Genomic DNA, 20780 nt, shown 5'->3' with positions numbered 1-20780 from the left:
TGTTTCTTGTGTTTTGACAACATCTCATTCCACAAGGTATGTTTCCTTGTACTATTGAGAATTGACTGCCCTACTAGTGTAGTCCATCAACAAACTAAGAATTATTTTAAAATAAAATAGAAAAAAAATAAAAGGGGTGGGGAGGTGGTTTCAAATGAAATGGAAAATGTAAAGAGATGATAATTCTACAACCTTTCTGCACCGACTTTGGTAGCATGACATTCAAGTAGCCGCCCAATCATCAAAAGCAAAGAATATGAACAACAAATACATATGCTTATGCCACTGTCAGGTGGGCCCTAGCAGCGCGTGGCACTACGCCCTAATCTTCTCCACCTCATAATCATACATTTACTTTCCCAATTTACTTTTATAAGAGTGTACTAAAACTTGTAATCCGTACTAATTACATTATTCTAAACATTTTATTCTTAGACCAGTATTCTATATTTACATTTCTTTATTTTCAGATGTAGATCTAGAAGAGTGATCAAACATAGTTCAGCATTCATGAATGGTTTAACTCGACACGAAGCAAGGCGCACCTAATACTTAATAAGTTTCTGAACATATCTGCAATTCAGTACAGTATATGTGACCATTGATTTTGGACGCATTGTGAAAGTCCTTATGAGAATATCAGATTTAGGAGGAATAGGCTAGAAACTACAATATTCAAGGTTACATTCGTGAAAGGGTCAAACAGTGAGAAACTTTTTCACCCAGAAAAAACCAAAAAATAAAATAAAGGTTTCATGATATCTGCACCCTCTTCCATGGTTAAACCATTTCTTGTCAGCCTAAGCTATTCTAATATCCTTGAAGATCTAGGAGGAGCATGTGGTTACATGGGATCGGAACTTGTCCAACTCCGCCAGGACTTCATCTTCTGGTCGGTAAAGCAAATCAATAATGCGCCACATCTGCAACAGGTTCAATAATATAAATGGAGTGAATGTGGTCGGTAAAGCAAATCAATGATGCTTCAGTAAATGTGGCAACTACAGATCATATAAACAGAAAAACTGGACCTTTTGTTGCACATAGCTATACTGAGTTTATGATAAAGTAGTCACAGTCATTTTTCAGATAGTGGACATGGAAAACAACATAACAGATGCTCATGAACTTATCTACAAGCAAAAGCTCACACAGTGGAGGAAGAGTGAAGTAACTAGCAAAAGAAGGCTATCCTCTATCTCTCTTTTATGCTCTATCTTCAAAAGCACATTAATTTAGGTTTGTGTAAGAGTTGAAATATTATTGCGTACAATATATGCATGATGCACCTCATATGTGAATACATGATGTGCCTGCATGATGCACTTGAGTATATAATATGCATGGGGAGTTAAACCTATTTAAAGCTTGAGAATTGAGGTTGCAAACAAAGTTAAAAACAACGATTCTCCAGGTACTCAGTGAAGCAATTTAGAAAAAGATTAATAGATCAGAGTGGCATCAGACCAGGCTAGCAATAAATATATCAATACCTGCAATGTTCCACCTCCAGCAGAGCTTGAGCAATCGTCCGAAACACTGACAATAGTCCATGGATCAATCGAATTCCAGTGGAAGTCAACCACTTTGTCCCTATTCCAAAGAAAGAAAAGGTTATGCACATGAAATTGTATTATGGGAAAAAAAAAATAAAAAAAAATAAAAAAAAAAAGGAAAAAAAAATACCTGTGTCCTGCATGCCTGAAAAACAAACCTGCTGGATACTCCGACGCTTTGTTTCCACTCTCTGTTTGCAGTTTACCAGTCTGAGTATTATCAAAGAAAACACAATTGTTCAGAAGTAAGCAGAATAAAAGTAATGAACATGCAGGTAAAATAGTAAGACAAAAAAAAAGGTAAGGGATAGCAAAACAATCATTTCATGCTATAAAAAGATGTTCAGCTGGAACCATGCACATATATGGTTAGACAATTTATTTATTTATTTATTTATTGTTTTTTTTATAAGTAGAATACCATAAACATGCAGAACCAGAAACACTCATTGAAATATTGAGTAGACATGGAGTTCCAGAATGTCTATAAGGGCTCAACTCCTTTCATCCATTCAGGCATTGTTTTGTACACCATAAAACAAGGCTTTCCATGGAAGTTGACAAATTAGAAGAGTATATAATTGCTAGAAAATATTTGTTGAATTATAGAGATGCCTCTCCTACATTTCAGGAGTATCTTCAAATTAGAAGAGCATAAAATACGTCTTTGTATTCACAGAAATCGCAAATAACCTTAATTGAAGTAAATTAAAAAACTTCATCACACTAAAGAATAGTGTATCCATACCCTTTCATAATCCCATATGTTCAACAGGCCATCCTCAGCAGCACTGCCAAAAACTGATCTATTATGTGGTGACCACTGTATCAAAAATCATAATATTCTTTAAATACAATAATCTTTTAGAATACACAAGATAAGTAAATATATGCAAGCTAATTCAATAAAGAAATGCTGACCTGTACACAAAGGACAGGATCGTTGTGGCCTTGAAATTTATGGACAGGTGCTCCAACTCCCCCCGCAGTGAGATTTCTCCGATCAAACATGTGGATTGAACTATCAGCTGATCTGATTGCACAAAGTGTTGCTATAGTTGAGAGACAAATCCGTACAATTCAAATACCGGTTGCAAGTAACAAAAAGCACATAGTCACGTACCCAGTCAATATGAAATTTTCATCATGAGGGTTCCAGTCAACACAATGTAGATCAGCATTATGGGCCTTTTCAACCTGAAGGGATAGAATATATCGTCAGAGATACCTAACCTGGTTCAACAAGCATAAGGGCATTCCAGTATTGCTATAACTGGTTAAGATACCATACATATGAATGTGTAAGGTATTTATTACAGGGGGGTAAAAGTTAATAAAACCAACAATCTATTCAGACAATTGTCGTAATGTCATCTCTAAGACTCTAACAGAAAATCAAGAGCCTGAAGGAATAATGTACAATCGTACATGTTTGAGAAATGAGGATGCTAATTCTATAAAAATATTCTATGAGAGGGTGAAAGTGAATTCATGATTGGATGCAGAGTCCAAAAGCAAAGTTGCATGCAGAAACTAAAAATCTTCCAACAAAAACAAGAGAGATTTAGGCCAGTGACACCAGTCCTCAGATGGGATTTACACGATAAAAGGAAGTTAAAGATCTTTCTCTAAAAGCACAAATTTAAAAATTAGTTTGATTTGCAATTTGAAAAACTATGCAGAGTTTGCCGAGTGTGCAAGTAACATGATGGAATCTGACAAAATCGCCTCCCCCCCCCCCCTACCAACCCACCCAATTTTCTTCTTTACTCTTTCCATTTTCTTGCATCAGGAATTTGTGGTGGGGGGGGGGGGGGGGTGCATTTTGGAATTACCAAGTTCAGAGATGTTACCTTAGTAGCTGGAGTCAATCCAGTTCTTGAATCCCATAGTATCAAGCAAGAATCATCACCCACACTGCAAAACTGCTGAGCACTTCCACACATATAGAGAACATGTAAATATTTATAAATAAATTAAAAAAAAAATTACTCTGACTCAGTTACTAGGCAGACACAACATTATGATTCAAGCTTTTGGGCACTTAATGTGTGGTCTTTCAAAAGAAATTTTGCATGTATTGATTCAAAATGAAGTGTCAACTGTCAAATGTCCATACCTATGTCCAGTTGCCAAGTATTTGAGGTGGATAATCGAGGTTAAAAACAAGTCCACTTATCATATAATAGCTTAGATGTGACACTGTTCATGACTCTAAACAGATGGTATAACAGGAGCAGCTTTTAGTCATACTTGGTCCAGATATTTCAGAGAAAACACAAGTTTAGGCACACAAAACAGTGATTAAGCAAGCTACCTTGTGGGACAAAATTGCACATCCTCCACAGTATCATCATGTCCCTTATAAATGCCCCGTGCTTCCACGGAAGGACTAGCTGCAGTTCCATTATTTCCATCGCCAGTCCTAGATGCTGATTTGATATTGCTGCCAGTGGAAGCAGATTTTGCGGCCCCTGGTTCTGTTGCCAGCGTTGATATATGATCATTTATATTCCACAAAACCACTAATTTATCCTTCCCTGCTTGGAAAATCTTTGCTAGTTAGTAATATTTTTGTATGGATTTAGTTATTGCATTTGCTAGTTCAATAATTCCAGACAAGGGAGTATAAAAAGTTACTGAAAAGGGCACTACCAGATGACACAAACAGCAAAATTATACATCAGTAAAGCTTAAAGAAACCATCGTTGCTACGGGATGTTAACGTAAATCACTTCAGAGCTCATTATGAAGTAAGGAGACATGAACCCCAGAGGTCAAACAAAGATCACATAGATCCTCTTTGAACAGGATCACAGGACACATAAATAATTACTATAACTAAACCCATGTTTCAGCAGATCTAACCACTAGCCAGACTCACTTAAATTATCAAGCACAGCAACATCAAACCAGTGTGAAGTGAAATAGCTGCTTCTGCAGTTAAGGTAGGTGAGATATATGCAAAAACAGAGTCATTATAATAGTTATGATAGGAATTAAGAAATATGACCCACTTTCCTTGCCAGAGTGGCAGATGGTTTGTCAGGTTTAGATGGGTATAGTCCTTTCTACATTTATTGAACACCTAATCAAAATTTTGAAATAGAGAAAGTTGATCAACTTCCACTTAGAATGGAAACCCTTTAAAATAAACGGAAGTAGGTGGAGAATGACTTCCTTTCCAATGTTTTATTCAACAGGCTAATAGGTGAGCACCATACCCTTTTTCTTCTCTTAGGAATAGAAGCTGCCAAAAAAAAGACACTTTTACAACACAAAGAGCTTCCCCAGGTAGAAATCCTTTAAGTATGCAAAAGATATAAAATAAAATAAAATAAAGAAAAGAAAAGTAGACCACGTCATATCAAGGTTTCTTATTTAGATCACAATTGAGCAATGTCCTTCCATACAAGCTACAAGTTAGTTGCTTATTTCTACTCTTTTAAAAACCTCTGCCACTCACCTCAGCCACACCCTCAATTGTTCAACATCCTAAGTTGAAGGTCAGATAAATCTCTTTGGCCAGAAAACATTTTGGCGAATCATTATGTACAAAGAAGCCTCATGAAAGAGAAAGTTGATTTACTCAACATGTTCATATTGCAAGAGCTTTTTGTAGTGTCAATCTGTTAACAATGCATAGCATGTAGTTCTTTCTGGAACTAGGCTCAACAGTCAGTCAACACTTCTACCAAAAATGATTTATAGTAAAAATGACAGAAAACTTTGTGAAATCACTAAAGCAGTACTATAACAAAATAAGAGTCACACCTCCAGAAAGCACCAATGGTTCATAAGAGCACATTGCAAGAGCAAATTCAGCATTTTCCTGGTGTCCAGTCAATATCTGCATGACAAGGGATCAACTAACTATTTAAAGTTTTAAATTAATACTAATTTAAAACTTGAACCAACTTATTATTGCGTTATCAAGAAAAAAAATATGTAATTGCCAAGCACAAAACAACAAAAAAGTGTAAACAAAGGTAACTTCAGATGAAGCCTACCAGATCGGGACGAGAGCTAGGAGCTCCCAGAATAGCATGACGACTAGGTTGATTTTCCACATCCCAAATTAATACCTGAATGGAAGCAACAAGTTATATTACTTCCAACTTACTTTATCAAGGAATAGCCGCATGAATAAAGTACTGCAAATAGCATGTAAATTTCCATGCTCATGTTATGAACACGTGTATTCAAGTAAATAAATAACTCACGTCAGGGCTATCAGTGTGTGTAGCCACTATGTTACTATTCTGCGGAAGTTCTCTGATCCTGTTCACCTGAACAAAGCAAATGTAATAACTATAGGTACCAAGAAAAAAAAAATTACAAGGGAAACAATAAATGAGAACAAAGTACACAAGAAAACAGGTCAGGTTCAAGAAGCTCTTGATGCATAAATAATGCAAAACAATCACCACAAAGATTATAATGCTAACCATAGTCATGCTGTCCCAAGGGAGAAAGATATAAAATAAGCAAATGTTTCCAAATCTATCTAGCTCCTAATAGAGATGCAGATGCATCGCTACTAAGAATAAAAGGAAAACTGAAAACAAACTAGAATAACCAAAGCAATCATCAGAAGTACAACTTAAATTTTAGCAAGACAAACTTGGCATCTCTCTGCATATACTCTATTAAAAGTGAACATCAACAGGTATAGCCATGGAGGATTAAGGATTGATTGGGCCTTGGGAGGGAGTGTAGATCAGCTTGTTCTAGAGTTACAATCACCCTCTACTAGTCTCTAGAGATTGCAATCTATCTAAATGAATTCTTACACATTGCAGTTAGAAGGACCTTTAATAACATTCTTCAATAATTCTAGTTGGCCAAATGCCACAACAGCTCTCTTTGGGCTTCCATACAAACTTAGTAGTGGCTATTATATGAACAAGTAGGGAAATGAAACATGAACTGGAGATACAATAAATAGTTACTTCATGTGATATGATATACAAAAAGACTGATATATCAAATCAATATACTTCGTATACTATAACATTAGAACATCTAGTTTCCATCAATCCTAGATAAAGACATTATATGAAACTAATTTGAAAATGCTCAAAAAGCAAGCCCACTACATGATTATTGATATAACCTCTTGGCAAAAGAAACAATAAGCATACCTCCCCTGGATGTATGATGGTTTTGAACTTCTTTACAAATGGAGAGCGAGCCTCTTCATTAAACTGAGATACCATCAAAAAAGAAAAGAAAGTTTAGAGGCTAAGCATTCTAAACTACTAGTAGAAGAAAAGTTCTGACAAAGTAGTTAGCATGCAAGGATGATATTACCTGAGATATATGCTCTGCAGCAGCAACCCTAGGCTTAACAACTTCAACGTTTGCAATAACAAGTGTATTTGGAACACTCCCATCAGTCTGAAAAAAAAGTTAAGGAGGAAAATCATTTAGTAAAAGATGATGGAACTTAACAACAATATTAAATGAAAAGACGCATCATGAGGATGAAATTGCCTGTTCAGAGAGATAAAGACGCTGCCGATTCTTGTAGGTGGCTTGCTCAAGAAGTGGACCCCATCTACAACATACAATCATCACATTAACGGTCTAAATTAATGCTTAAAAACTTTTAATCTCCACACCGCCCGCGCCAAACCCCCCCCCCCCCAAAAAAATAAAAAAAAAATAAAAAAATAAAAATTAAAAAAAATAAAAATATGGCCATGGAGAGGAACATTGTATTTGGGAAGTAATTTTATGTGGAAATATGGAGTGTCAAGTAAAGTAAAACTACAGCAATGAGAAAAGTAAAATTATAGAATCTACAAAAAAAAAATGTTAATTTTCCCTATTTTGCTTTGTTAATTATGAAAAATCTACTGAATATAGGGGATAACTTAGTTTAAACATTGATTTGCTTAGTTATCCCCAAATTTTTTTTAGCACTTTGAAGGGAAATCCACAGCAATCATAACACGCAAAATATAAGAGATTTACCTAATTTTCCATAGTTTTACTTTTCCATAAACAATTTAAAACAAGAAAGCAATCAAACACTAAAAGCATATCTACACACCTTTACCCAGATTTCCTCATTAAAACTTGATCCCCAATCACATTGGAGATCAAATTAACATCATATGTTTTCCCATCAACAAATGCATTTGATTCACCACAAATAACCCATCAGCAAACATCTCTTAGACTCTCATCATATACTTTCCCATTACAGCCCAACATCAACTCCACAGACCTAAGCTAGCTTGCCTTTAAGTGTTTCTGCATATAAGAAAAACTGCCACCATGTGTCCACGAAAACAACCCAGTATGACTTGTGCCCTCACAGTGCCTTAGGACCTCCAACTGTACTCAGTCTCACCTCTAACTAGCTCAAGGTAGCAGTGATATCAAGAAATAAAAGGATATATAACAATGAAGATCTGCATGTCAAGACCCTAAGCTTTCACACATGGATTTTGGTTATGTGCCACTGTAATGTACCTCTCGTTTAATAAGCACAAATATAAAACTCCTCACTTCATAAAAGCATGCATTACAACTCAAAAAAGGGCATACATTGGCATGAAAAATACATGTAACCTGAAAAATTAAACTCATACCCTAATCAATAACACACATTTCTTGAGTATACATCCCAGTAAAAGAAGCACATTTATAATCATCACATTCTTTTTAGAAACAATCCCAAAATTACATTTTTATCAAATTACACCCAAATTTCACCTCAAAAATACCCAAACATACAAATAAAAGTTCAAAACTCCAAAAAATCATAAACCCCAGAAAAACCCAACACACATTTGACCTAAATTCAACAGAAGAAGAAGAAAAAGGAGAGATAAAGAGGCATACCGGCAAGAAAGAGAAGGCCAAACAAGATTGTGGTTAGCGAGCCAATCGTAGAGAATGGGTACCAAAGATTTCCACTGGGTGTACTTCTCGTCCACTGTTAGCTCTCCACCCTTTCCACTCCTTCCTCCTTTACCTTTCTCCGTCATCTCTCTCTGTGTTTTTGGTTTCCCGCTTATTCTGCACACCCTATTTCGTCTTCTTTTTTCTGATTTTGCTCAAGGCAGTCAGTTCAGAAGTAAGTGCCCTGCTGAGTATGTAAAACATAAATGGGTGTGGGTCGTTGTTTATATGGGGCTTGGCTCATGTACTCATGTAAAACAGCCCGAATAGATCTACTCACGTATGCGTCTAGTGTTTTATTTCACTTCATCTTTAAAACCTATCAATAAACATAAAAACCAAGATAATAACTTTTATGTAATGTGATAACGGTGTCACATCATATTATTTACTCTGTAAGATTATTTATACTTGTGTGAGTTGTGTCATGTGACTCTTGTTAAGCTTCTGGCTGTGAGATTAGGCGGTTCGAATTGCCATAATAATGTTTTTTTTTATTGAGATTCAAAGTCAATTCATGAAATTGTAAGATTATCAACTTAATTTGTTATCATGGCTTGACCTACTAAATTAAATCTAGCCGTTGTCAAGGTTTTGCCCTTAGCTTTTTATTTTGTGTTGCCAAAAAGGGGTTCTAATAAAATTTCAAGGTAAATCAATTTTGTAAAAAAATATAGCCTTAATCTAACATCCATTTTATATGTATTGAATAATGATTCTTTGATACCTCAAAGGTCCACGATTTTATTTTATTTTGTTGGCAATTTAAGATACAATGTTATTCGAGTAATAATAATTAGACCTTTGTTTCTGAATGATGTCAGTTTGGTAGGCTTGTTTGATGGTATGTGCCGGTGTGGTGTGGTGTGTGTAGCGTCCAATGTATGGGCAAGAGGCATAAGGGTGTTGCATTTTGTCCTGGTACCCAATTTGCATATGAGTGACTCTGTAAAAGTGTTGAGACAAAGTAAGTTCTTGTGTGCACGAAGATCACAGATTCACTGCCAAGTATGGAATCTAGTTAGTTTTGCTAGGGATGAAAACCAAGGAGTGATGAAAGTGATCAATTATGAGGCTGAACGCCTGAAATTATTACTTTACATGTTGTCGAGTACACTTAATAAAGTAGCTCATGAGTTAAAGGATCGGGTAAATGGGTTTGTACTTTGTCATAAAACTATTTTGCATGCGTGTGAAAAAAAATGGTTAGGCTCCCCCTTGGGCCTTCTCATGACCAAAAAAAAAGTATAAGATCTGAAATGAAAGGTAATCAGTCTCATGAAGTCATGAGTCTTGTATAGTTGTATACCATACTGTTTGAAAGACAATACTACCGGAAACCTTGGCTCTTGACATTTTCTCCAAGCCAACTTGCTAATTATGTGCCAAAAATAAAGGATTTTCACTAATAGCCCATGAACAAGGATAACATGGTACTTTCAGGGGTGGGGGGGGGGTGGTCTGAATGAAGCTCCAGCAGCCTTTAAATAAAAACTCCTGCCAGGAAGCAGGCTTTGAGTACTAGACCTAATATAACCTTGCTATTGGGTGAATCTGATCACCGCTATTAGAGGAGATAAAAAGAAAGGGCAGGCGAGCAGACGCGATCAACCTGAACATGGTTTGGTCTTCGGATATTTCTGCCTGCAATTTCCATGTAATCTCTTGTTAGTAGAGTTCAATAATTTACTACCGTTTTGAAGAAAGTCCAATGCATTAGAAGAACATGATTATACCAAAATGTATCTTTTTTCTCTTGTTCTAGAAATTCCTCAAAGGAGATATCACTCTGCTCAGTTTCTGGATCTTCAACTAGTTCACCAGACTTGGCCTTCAACTCCATGGAAGCCCCGATTTCAAGCATCTGAAGTAATACAATTTCATTCCTATCATTTATCATCCAGAGACTATCACATAGAAATGGAAGTTTAGAAATAATATCAAAAAATTTAGTATGCACAACATTTTATTGTAAGCATGTCAGATGGACAGGACAGAAGTACATCTCCAAGTATCATACTCGAAGAAAATAAGATCTTACTTTATTTTCACCCAAACTGAACCAAAAGTGTCCCTACCCATTTCTAACTTTCAAGCATTCGATATTGATACCTAAGTTCAAATGAAGGGTAAACAATACAATAAAATGCAGCTTTTGTTATTGCAATTCTGGGACATATTCAGATCTATTATCCATTGTTTCAAATTGACTAATCTGTTTTCAGATACATACGGTCTCAGATATTAGCAGTTTGAAGATGTTATTATTATCCATTTATCCTCTATTTTCTCTTTGTTTTAAGCTGGTTGGCGTGTAAGGAGTACAAAGTAAGGAGCAGTTCATATTCATAAGCGGATGTCTTCTATACTATACAAGTGTGAAGTGTCAACTTCCACATAATTTTCTGATGAGATAGAAGAACCAGGCACCAGCAAAATACAAATTTACAAGGAGAGACCAAGAGACAGATATTTATATCTCATAGTCTCTTACACTCAAGTGTCACATTTTTGCCTCTTAGGTTGGGTCGTGATAGGAATAAGGCATATATATACCTTCTTGTACGCTGGTGAAAGCTTAAGCTGATGCTGAAGCCAATTATAAACAAATGCATCCTCCTCTAATCTCTTCTGATCTGCTTCTAGCTTGTATAACTGGAAATAACAATAAACATCATTCAACATTTGAGTTTATAAACAAATTATGCTGTCTTGAGAGCATTTCACTACCTACCTGCTGTCGAAGTCGGTCAAAGGAGGATCTATCAGCCTTAAGTATTAAGGCCTTGGTTATTGTAAATTTACGTTTGACGCCCTCAGACCTGCATCAGAAAAGACATTAAGTTGCAATTTTTTATATGTCTTTTTTTTTCTGGGAGACTAAGATGGTGTCAGAAGATGAGGTAAATTCTTTGAAAATAATAGACAAAATTTCACAGAAACTCAAGCAAAGAACCATAACATATTAAAGTCCAAAAACATGTTAGTCCCAAAGTAAAGGAATAGAAGGACGAGCCTTTGCCACAAACTAAAGGTTAACAACAAAATTTCTGGGTTATGGGTGGGGCTGGAGGGATCAAGAGCTCTCCCCCGTGGGGTTGGGGGGTCGCATTCCTTTTTGCTGTTTCTTTAAAGCGGAAGTTCACCTGTTCCACAAGTTAATAAATTGGAAAGAGCCTGAATAAATCTTTAAACTTACTTGTGCTGTAGCTCATTCTTAGCATCAACCAGGCAGTTAACAAACTGGCAAACCTGCAATATAGAAAAACAAGACAGTTATAATTGTAACTTATTATGAAAGAACCTTTTAGCCTAACAAACTGGCCAAATTAATCTTTCAATTTAAAGAGGTAACAGTCCAGATCATTATTTCTCAGGTCTTATCATGGCAATGAATTCTGTATGTTGGGCTCAAATTTCATTCTGTCAGTACAACTTTAATTTATCTGCATCAAAACAAAGATTTCCCTCTTGAAGCTTCTAAAGTTTTAACAAGAGCCACCTTCATTAAACATTCGTACCTCTCTCCACTTTAGATTTTCCAAAAATTGCTCTCAAAAAACAAGACTACAGAGATTTAAGAAGACAAACTTCATGCCATAAGTCAAATGGGCACATGAAGTCATGAACTTAAGTTGAACACAAATCCCACAAGCAACTCATACATGTTCACGTGCTTGGCAGCTTGGATACAGAATTGGATTAAGCAAAATATGGCATGGCTTGCAAGATAAATATTGTTTGATGATAATAATCCATACACGGATATTATGACCTCCTCAAAATCATCAAGCTACACTCAATTTCACCTGGAAGAACCTAATATTGTACAGGCTTGCAAGACGTTATACCATATATCTATGACTTTTGAAGCTCCTTTGCTGATAAAAAATGTCATAACTAAATATTCTCATCACCATTATGCCACTATAACAAAAGTACTCTTTCAACCTGAAGAAGCCCAACAATCTCTGCCACTAATTCTGAGTGATGGAACCCTCCCAGCCTCCACCCCCACCCCCAAGGAGGAAAAAATAGGAAGATGTCATAATTACTTTACATCTGCAAATGAAGCATGAATTGAAAGCAGATCAATTGAAAACTCAACATAGTACACACAAAATTAAAACGTCCATTGATGATAGAACGGAAGAGTCAGCAATTTCTATCCTCATCTAAATTCAAAATCAAAATCACTAAGAATTTCTAGAAACATCTTCAACTCATTTTGGTTTCTACTGACATTTCTTTTGAACAAAGTTTCTCCCATGGCTGATGGCTCCTAAATTATTTCATTGCATCTTCCTCCTTCCCACATACGTTAACACGTTTTGTGGGTAAAGACTGACCATTGTGGTGCTTATTCAGTCAATTCAGTGGTATAGCTCTCATAACCTGAAGTTGCCAACTCCGATTCTAACCCTAACCATTCTTTTTGTTAATGTTTGACTTTTATAAATAAAGTCAGAGAGGTAGTTAGCTAAGTAGGTATTATTTTCTTTCCAACTTAATAAAGTAGGTTCAGTTCTTTCATTTGATAAATAACTAATAAGCATTGTTTCAAGCACATTAACAAGTTTTCCCAAGTTGATGATAGCAGCAATGAGAATTAAAAGGAATTTCCGAACAAAAAACTAACACCCATTAAATTCATAAAATAGATTATCTCAAAACCTAACAGATGATAAGTCGCCTTCAAGAGTGTAAGGCCAATACATATCTAAAGCTTCAGAGGGGATACCGTTTAATAACTCAAAGTCAGGCAAATCATATTCAATAACCTACAAGTCTCTTCATCTAAATCCTAACATCAGACTAATTTTTAGTTAGTAAAACAAATCATCTAGGATCACTAGCAATGTGTTAACATTTAAACCTTCTCCATTCAATAAAAGCAGGTGCAACTACGACAAGATCATGACTTAAATAATTACACATGACAGTTCAACCAAAGCCATAGAAGATAATAAAGCATTAAGAATTGCAACCTGGATTAATACTAGATACCATTCCTAAGTATTGCTACCTCCGTCCCTCAACAGTTGCATCATTTTGACTGTTTACACTATTTTCAAACTAACTTTGACCACGTTTATTTACTAAGGAGTAATATATACGTAGTAAAAATAAATTACTGCTTTTTCCAATTATTGTTCTCAATATATATTTTCAACATATATTTTTTTATAAATTCTATAAAAGCGTAGTTAAAGATATTAACGGTCAAAATAGCACATTGGCATACATTTCCAGTCAAGATGATGCAACTACTCCCTCTGTCCCTTTATTTTTGCCCTATTTGACTTTACGCGGTCTCCAAGACATGTGTTAAAACGTTTATATTATAATTTTCATGTGCGTAAAAATTATAAAAAGTAGATATTAATTAAATTTATAATGAGACGAACCATATAAGATTTCACGCGACTATATTTCCTTTGGTAGAACTACGGGAATTTATGGTCAAAATTATCAAAGTTTGACCCACATTTTGACAATGGGACAAACAAATAGGGACGGAGGGAGTATTAACAAACAAAGGAAGTATTAACAAACAAAGGAAGTACGAATTTTCGACTTCGATAATGATCAAAGCCACTACAATCAACATCAACAACACTAACTGCTAGTCTGCAACAACAATCGAATGCTTGATAAAAAATATAAATTGACATTTCTAACACCATCATATTCATCATCATCATCATCAGTCATTAACATCAAAATAAGTCAAACATTAACTCAAAGAAAATTCAGATAAAAAATTAAAAGATAAATTCAAAAACCTGAGCTAATGTCAGTTCTTTGGATTCTTGAGACTTAACAAGCTGATCATACTGTTGTTTGATCTTCCTCTGAGTAGCACTAGAAGATGATGTAAAAGGGTATAAACACACTAATTTTTCCTTATTTAACAAACCTAAACCCTCATTTTCTCTCTCCTCTCCTCCATTTTCCAATTGCTGCTTCTTCTTCTTCTTCCCCTTCCTCTTTTTCTTCTTCTTCCTTTCAATTTCATCCTCCCCACCCGAATGACCCAAATTCAACCCGGAATCGACACTCGAAAACAGAGCACCCCATTTGGGGGAATTCGAAGGTGAGACCTCCAAAAGGATTGATTGATTCAATTGGGTCGCATTCAATTGATGGGCATTTAGGGTTTTATCTGAAATTTTAGAGAGAGAAAGTCTGAGGTTAGAAATGGAGGTTTGAGATGTTGGGTCATCTTCTTCCTCTGCTCTTTTGAGTCGTTTGAAAATGGAGAAAATGAGAATTGAAATTGAGAGGAGAGAGAAAGATAATAGCAAGTATAGGGTTGGCAAAAATGGGTAAATAGGATGAAATGTGATAGAAGAAGGAGGGCAACTGAAAGAAGCCGCCATTGATGAAGGTACACTGGTTTATATGAAGAATTTCCAGATTTTAGAGAGAGAATATAGGGTAGAAAAAGGGTACTGATTCTACTAAAGAAGTGTTTTGTTTTTGTTCCAGAAAATCTAATAATCTCGTCTTTTGAATGTGGTTTTAAGGTTGGTGGACTTTGCTTAAATTAATCAAAGTTGTTTTTTTTTTTTTTTACTTTACGTACCCCAAATCCACAATTTACGATGGGGTCCACCTTAATTCTCCCGATCCGATTAAGGTCCGGTGTATACTAGCTGGCTCAATAAAATGAGTTCCTCAACATCTCTACTAATAGACTCTTTTTTTTATTAGGTAAGAAAAAATAACATTAGGAGACCCTAAATCTTTATAAGAGAAATTTAAAATCACCCATCCTTATCCAATGGTTAATCACCTATGAGATTTTCATCTCATGACTAACCTTAAAATTTTGGTTTGGCTTACCATCAATTGTAGGCGGTGAGACATCAAACAGACTTGCACTTCTCATAGGTTAAACCAGTCTAACTGTGCAAGTCAATGGTTAAGATTAGAGGGGAGAGGTAAGGAAATCCCCTACTTCCAAAAAAAATGTAGGTGGTGAGGCATCAAACAAACCTAGTTGGGTTACTACTCACTAGTCATCTAGGGGTTTGTACATTATACATTCGAATATACCATGTAAACAATATATTCAATCTCTCTCTCTCTCTCTCTCTCTCTTTTTTCTTTTTTTTTCCTGTGTATGTGTGATTAGAAAGCTATAAGGTAGGTGGGTAGAATCGATCTCAAGATCTGCTGTAATCGAGAGGGAAACTCTAACCAAACAAGATATTCCTTATTCTCCTACAACCGTAAGCAATAAGCCAAATTTTTTGAGGGCCAATTCTTTATAAAGTCAGTTTGTTTTTATTTGGGCTACTAGTTGAAACAGTTTAAGTCATTTTGTTTATATTTGGGCTACTTGTTCAAGCATTTTAAGTCATTTTGTTTTTATTTGGGCTTACTAAAAGAATTTTGGGCTTCATTAAACTAAAAAAAATACGACGAAGGGCATATTTAGCCTCGCTTTTTTTTTTCTTTTTTTCTTTTTTTTTTTATAAAAAAAAAAAACCAAAAACCAAAAGCAAAAAATAATAAAAAAATTAAAAAAAAAAAGTGTTTTTACTTTTCAGTTGTTAATTTCACAATTATCATAATTTTAATAAATTTGACTAATTTTTAATTCATTATATGGCAGAATCATATGGTTTTGAAAATTATAAAACCACGATACCAAACGAACCCTAAATGGATATGATAATTGTGCTTGAGACTAGTTGAGACTTGAGAAAAATTAACTATGGAGTAAAGGCATAACTTTTGCCACCAAATAATATGATCCAATAGTAATGAATTTCTTTTCATTTGCTCATTGATAATCGAACATAACATTTGGCGATGTAAAGCTTTTTTTTTTTTTTTTTTTTTTTGTGGTTGTATGTTTAGAAAGCCACAAGGGCGAGTGATGAGAATCGATTTCAAGATCACCTGGTACCAGGAGGGGAGCTCTAACCACTTGAGCTATCCTTCACTCTCGGCTTTCTTTATTATTATTATACTCAAAAGCAAACCTTATTATTGAGCTACATATTATACTATATATATTTAGGATGTTTCTACAATGGTCATCCTTAAAACAACCACCACTATTCTTAATTCTTATTGGCTAATTTTTCCTTTTTTTTTTGTTTGGTCAAACCTCTTTTTTGGTTTTTTTCTTTTTTAAATTCAATTTCTTTTTTTCAAAAATTAAATTTTGATTTTTCGAAAATCTATTTTTTTTCATAATTATTTTATAAAAATCAGTATTTAATAAAATCAAAAATAAATATTAAATTAAAAGAATTAAAATCAAAATATTGTTTTTCATTGTTATTCAATGTCCTTCATCCATTGGTGAAAATAACCACCATCATTAGAATCTTTGTTCATCCTTAGATGAAAATAACCACCATCATTAGAATCTTTGTCCTATAAGTAAACTCACACATCAATGCAGATTGAAAATAGGTCTCGATCTACATAGTATATGCAAAATTTGAGTTCGTTCGAAATCGGGGTTCGTATGTACGAATTTGGGTTCAATTTAAATACTAAAAAATACATGTTAATTGGACAATAGCAATTAAGGGATGCATAGTCTCCAATTATATCTATGCGAAAATAAAAATAAAAAAATAAAAAATCAATTTTTTGAAAGTATGGGTTCGTGAGGCAAAGTGAAGAAAGAAGAAAGCATACTATTTTTTTGAAAGCATGTTTGATCCAAAAAACGAAGATGGAATTTTTAAACTTGTTTGTGTATAAGGTATTCACTAATATGCTAATAGGACATTACCTATAACTAACAAACAGTTTTATTGTTTATTCTTTTGCGACGACTATAGGTTATTTTGGACATTTCCAATTATTAGAATGTACTGCACTATATTAAGATTGTCAATTCGTTGGACAAAGATTTATACGAATCCTAAATAATAATTTTAAAAAAAGTATGAACTTAATGTCTTTTAATTTTAGAAAGATTATTTAATTTTTATGAACCTTAGCTTTCAAAACATCAATTATAATCATGATATTTTCCTAATTTCTTATTTTATTATTTTAAAGAATATTATGACTTCAATATCTTTTTTTTTTTTTTTCAAAAAATATCTTTTAATATTTGAAAAGATAATTTTCAAATTATTTAGGAATCTTTAAAATTTCAATTTTAATTAGGTTATTTTTGTATGAAGATGAGAATTTTAATGATTTGGGCATAGAAAATGAAGGTTCTGGAAGGAATCTTCAATGATAATTAGGCATTATACTTTTGTGTTAACTTAATTGTGATGTTACAACTTTATTAGTACGATAACTTTAGTAGGATTTCAGTTAACTTTGTATTGTAAATGTGGCTCTAAACATTCTTTTCTTTTCCTTTTTTTTTCTTTTTTTTTCCCTATTTATAAGTTTACTTTATGTTTCTAACTCGGTTTTGTCAAAAAAAAATTGTATGGTAATTACTCTTAGCTTTCTTAATTTTTTCACATTACCTATGGTTTATAATACTTTTATCAACTAAAACTTACTTTTTTTTTCTTTTTTTTTTTGACGAATAAATTTACATGTTTTCAATGATACTCTTGCTTTAATTTAATTTAATTTTTTTTTAAATTACCCTATACATGATAATATGCATGTTTTCAATAATAATTTTGTCAACTTAAATAATAAAACTCAGAACATTTATTTCTTTAATTTGTATGTAAATTTAATAATGTCAATATATTAATACTTGTATATTACTTGTATTATTTATTTTTTGAAAGTTAAATTTTTTTTAAAAAATTTATATTAACATTTTTTATTTTTGGACAAATATTAATTAATATCTATTTTATATGAACCTAATATAGTATCATTAAATATTCCATGACAATAATTAATTAACTATAATAACTCAATTTATTGAAGACATGATCTTTTAAACTGGGATATTGTAAGATTTGTAACATAAGTTTGGCAATCTTTTGTCAAATATTAAAAGACATTTAGACTTCAATTGTTAAGTTGACCATATACATAATTGTTGATTAACCTTTTTTTTTTGGGAAACAAGGTTACAATTTCATTTTATTTATTTATTTTTTTAAAATTTTCAAAAATCACACCAAGTTATTTATTTATTTATTCTTATTTTTGCAAATGAGGATTAAACCAAGAAAAACACGAAAACTAGCAAAAAAAAAACAACCAAATAATCTATCAAGGAGGCACAAAACGTGGGAAAGCCATATCTTGCACATACTCACTAAGAATCCTACGAAGCTTTATAGGAGCGCTACCTAGAATAACAAGATTAAATAAACTAAATAATTCATAGGTCGTTTATCGTTGATACTTAATTAGTTGAATCAAATTTCTAATAAACACTTCATGACATAAGCTTGACACATTGTTTCATAATGTAATGACCTATAATGTATACGATCATAACCTTCAGTTTATTATAAACATGTTAAAGTTTTCATTGTAATTCAGATCAATTATTAATAATTAAATTGAATTTGCATTGATAATCTAATGAAAATTGTTTAATGATTACATAAATATAATTACAAAAGTCGTCCTAATCATAACATTCAATATGATTACAAAACTTCTTATGGTCGTAGACGAATAAAAAATAAAACTGTTTGATATAGGTCACCTATTAGCATATTGGTGAATACCTTATACACAAACAGGTTTAAAAATTTCAACTTCGTTTTTTTTGGATTAAACAGGCTTTCGAAAAAAAAATATGTTTTCTTCTCCAATTTGCCTCGCGAACCCAGACTATTGAAAATTTGATTTTTTTTTTTTCGCAAAAACATAATTGGTGATTAATGATTATGCATCCCTGCCCTTGATTGTGATTGTCAAATTAGCATACATGTATTGTTTTAGGATTTTAATTGAACTCAGATTCATACAAACCCCAATTTCGAGCGAACTCAAATTTCATATATACTATGTAGATCGATGCATATTTGCAATCTTCGTCGATGCGTGAGTGCCTTTAGGGGATAAAGATTATGATATTGGTAGTTATTTTCATCTATGGAAGAATAACATTGAAGAAGATTAGAACAATGAAGAACGATATTTATTTTTTAATTTTGTTAATTCAATCTTTATTTTTTATTTTTTTATCAAAAATTGATATTAGTAAAAATAATTATGAAATTAAAAGATTTTTGATAAATAAAATATTAATTTTCGAAAATAAGAAAATCAATTAAAAAAGAAAAAATCCAAAAATAGGTTTGACCAAATCCAAAAAAAAAAAGGAAAAATTAGCCAATAAGAATTAAGAATAGTGATTATCAGTTTAAGGTGACCATTATAGAATTTTCCTATATATCTATGGTTAAAAGCAATCGTCCTAATGGCAATAGAAGTGATTATATACGCACATAAAAGTCAATGTAGAACACGTCAAAATAATGTATACCGTCTACAACAAACTCTACATACTCTAGAAAATTCTTTATTAAACATTATTAGAGATATGAGATAGAAAGAGAGAATGAAATGACTTGTTTATTATTGATCATTAGGTATAGTATTTATACAAAACCTAAGTTTATAAGATAGAAAACAATCTTCCCAAAGATTTACTAGCCTAATCATAAATCTTAAGGATATATTCTCTAAATAATATCTTAACGTAAAATAAACCTAAATATATTATTCACTTAATGATATTTACGGAAAATATATCGCATATATTTTTTTGGATATCTCATATCTCTAACAAACACTAATCCTACTTTCCTAGTAAATGAAATTAAAGATCTTAGGATTAGTATATTCCTATGAAAATTTCTATTGAAAAGTCTTTATGTCACACTTCTAATTGTCATATTCATGCATTTATCCTGAAGTAGGAGTTAGGACAATGTTTTGCAGCATGCGTAGTGTTTGGATTCGATATTCTCATGTTAATGCGTTGTTGAGCATGCACTATATGGTCCTAAAACAGTGAAAGAGGGCAACTCTAATGTACGTACCTACAATTTACATGTGAAGCTACATTTGAAAAACAAAATACCAAATTGAATGATCTACAAAATGCTGATTATTCAGTGACTGATGTACAGATTAAATGGGACCATTTGAGTGAAGATACAGAGTAGTTCTTCTGCAGCACGCGTAGTGTTTGGGGCTGCCTCACTCCCTTCTGGTCCTTTAACCCGGGACGAATGGCCAGGTTCGTTGTTAATTTGGGAGTTGCTAGGCTTGGGATGTCTCCAAAGTATAATCTTCCTTACACTTGTAACACACTTCTATGAAAAAGGGTATAGTTGGTCCAAAAATTATTTGAAATTAGGCAAAAATTAAAAATTGTACGAA

General features: G+C 33.2%; 2 protein-coding genes across 2 annotated transcripts; both read right to left on the bottom strand.

Annotated features, from left to right (window-relative positions):
• Positions 1-98: 98 nt before the first annotated feature.
• LOC110719844 (WD-40 repeat-containing protein MSI4-like) lies at positions 99-8683 on the bottom strand. The gene is made up of 15 exons (XM_021898828.1): positions 8412-8683; positions 7053-7116; positions 6870-6956; positions 6701-6763; positions 5780-5845; positions 5567-5641; positions 5331-5406; positions 3874-4096; positions 3410-3491; positions 2680-2753; positions 2478-2589; positions 2305-2379; positions 1687-1766; positions 1494-1593; positions 99-923 (listed from the first exon to the last, which is right to left on the bottom strand). The coding sequence occupies exons 1-15, from the start codon at positions 8555-8557 to the stop codon at positions 828-830; spliced, it is 1419 nt and encodes a 472-aa protein (XP_021754520.1). The 5' UTR covers positions 8558-8683; the 3' UTR covers positions 99-827.
• A 1043-nt stretch (positions 8684-9726) lies between these two features.
• On the bottom strand, positions 9727-15297 carry LOC110719845. Its single transcript, XM_021898829.1, has 6 exons — positions 14258-15297; positions 11671-11723; positions 11206-11293; positions 11028-11126; positions 10208-10335; positions 9727-10115 (listed from the first exon to the last, which is right to left on the bottom strand). The coding sequence occupies exons 1-6, from the start codon at positions 14852-14854 to the stop codon at positions 10079-10081; spliced, it is 1002 nt and encodes a 333-aa protein (XP_021754521.1). The 5' UTR covers positions 14855-15297; the 3' UTR covers positions 9727-10078.
• Positions 15298-20780: the final 5483 nt, after the last annotated feature.

The sequence above is a fragment of the Chenopodium quinoa genome, unplaced genomic scaffold (genome assembly GCF_001683475.1).
Source record: "Chenopodium quinoa cultivar QQ74 unplaced genomic scaffold, ASM168347v1, whole genome shotgun sequence".
NCBI classification, from domain to species: Eukaryota; Viridiplantae; Streptophyta; class Magnoliopsida; order Caryophyllales; family Amaranthaceae; genus Chenopodium; species Chenopodium quinoa.
The sequence above is the reverse complement of the archived record's forward strand: the minus strand, read 5'-3'. Positions and strand labels throughout refer to the sequence as shown.

Excerpts from the sequence above, each read along its gene's own strand:
- LOC110719844 (XM_021898828.1), bottom strand. The coding sequence starts at position 8,557 with ATGACGGAGAAAGGTAAAGGAGGAAGGAGTGGAAAGGGTGGAGAGCTA. Across the intron at positions 5,407-5,566 it reads CTAGCTCTCGTCCCGATCTG|ATATTGACTGGACACCAGGA; the intron begins GTAGGCTTCATC and ends CTTGTCATGCAG. Across the intron at positions 1,594-1,686 it reads TTCAGGCATGCAGGACACAG|GGACAAAGTGGTTGACTTCC; the intron begins GTATTTTTTTTT and ends TCTTTGGAATAG.
- LOC110719845 (XM_021898829.1), bottom strand. The coding sequence starts at position 14,854 with ATGGCGGCTTCTTTCAGTTGCCCTCCTTCTTCTATCACATTTCATCCT. Across the intron at positions 11,724-14,257 it reads AAGAACTGACATTAGCTCAG|GTTTGCCAGTTTGTTAACTG; the intron begins GTTTTTGAATTT and ends TCTATATTGCAG. Across the intron at positions 10,116-10,207 it reads GAGAAAAAAGATACATTTTG|GCAGAAATATCCGAAGACCA; the intron begins GTATAATCATGT and ends TGGAAATTGCAG.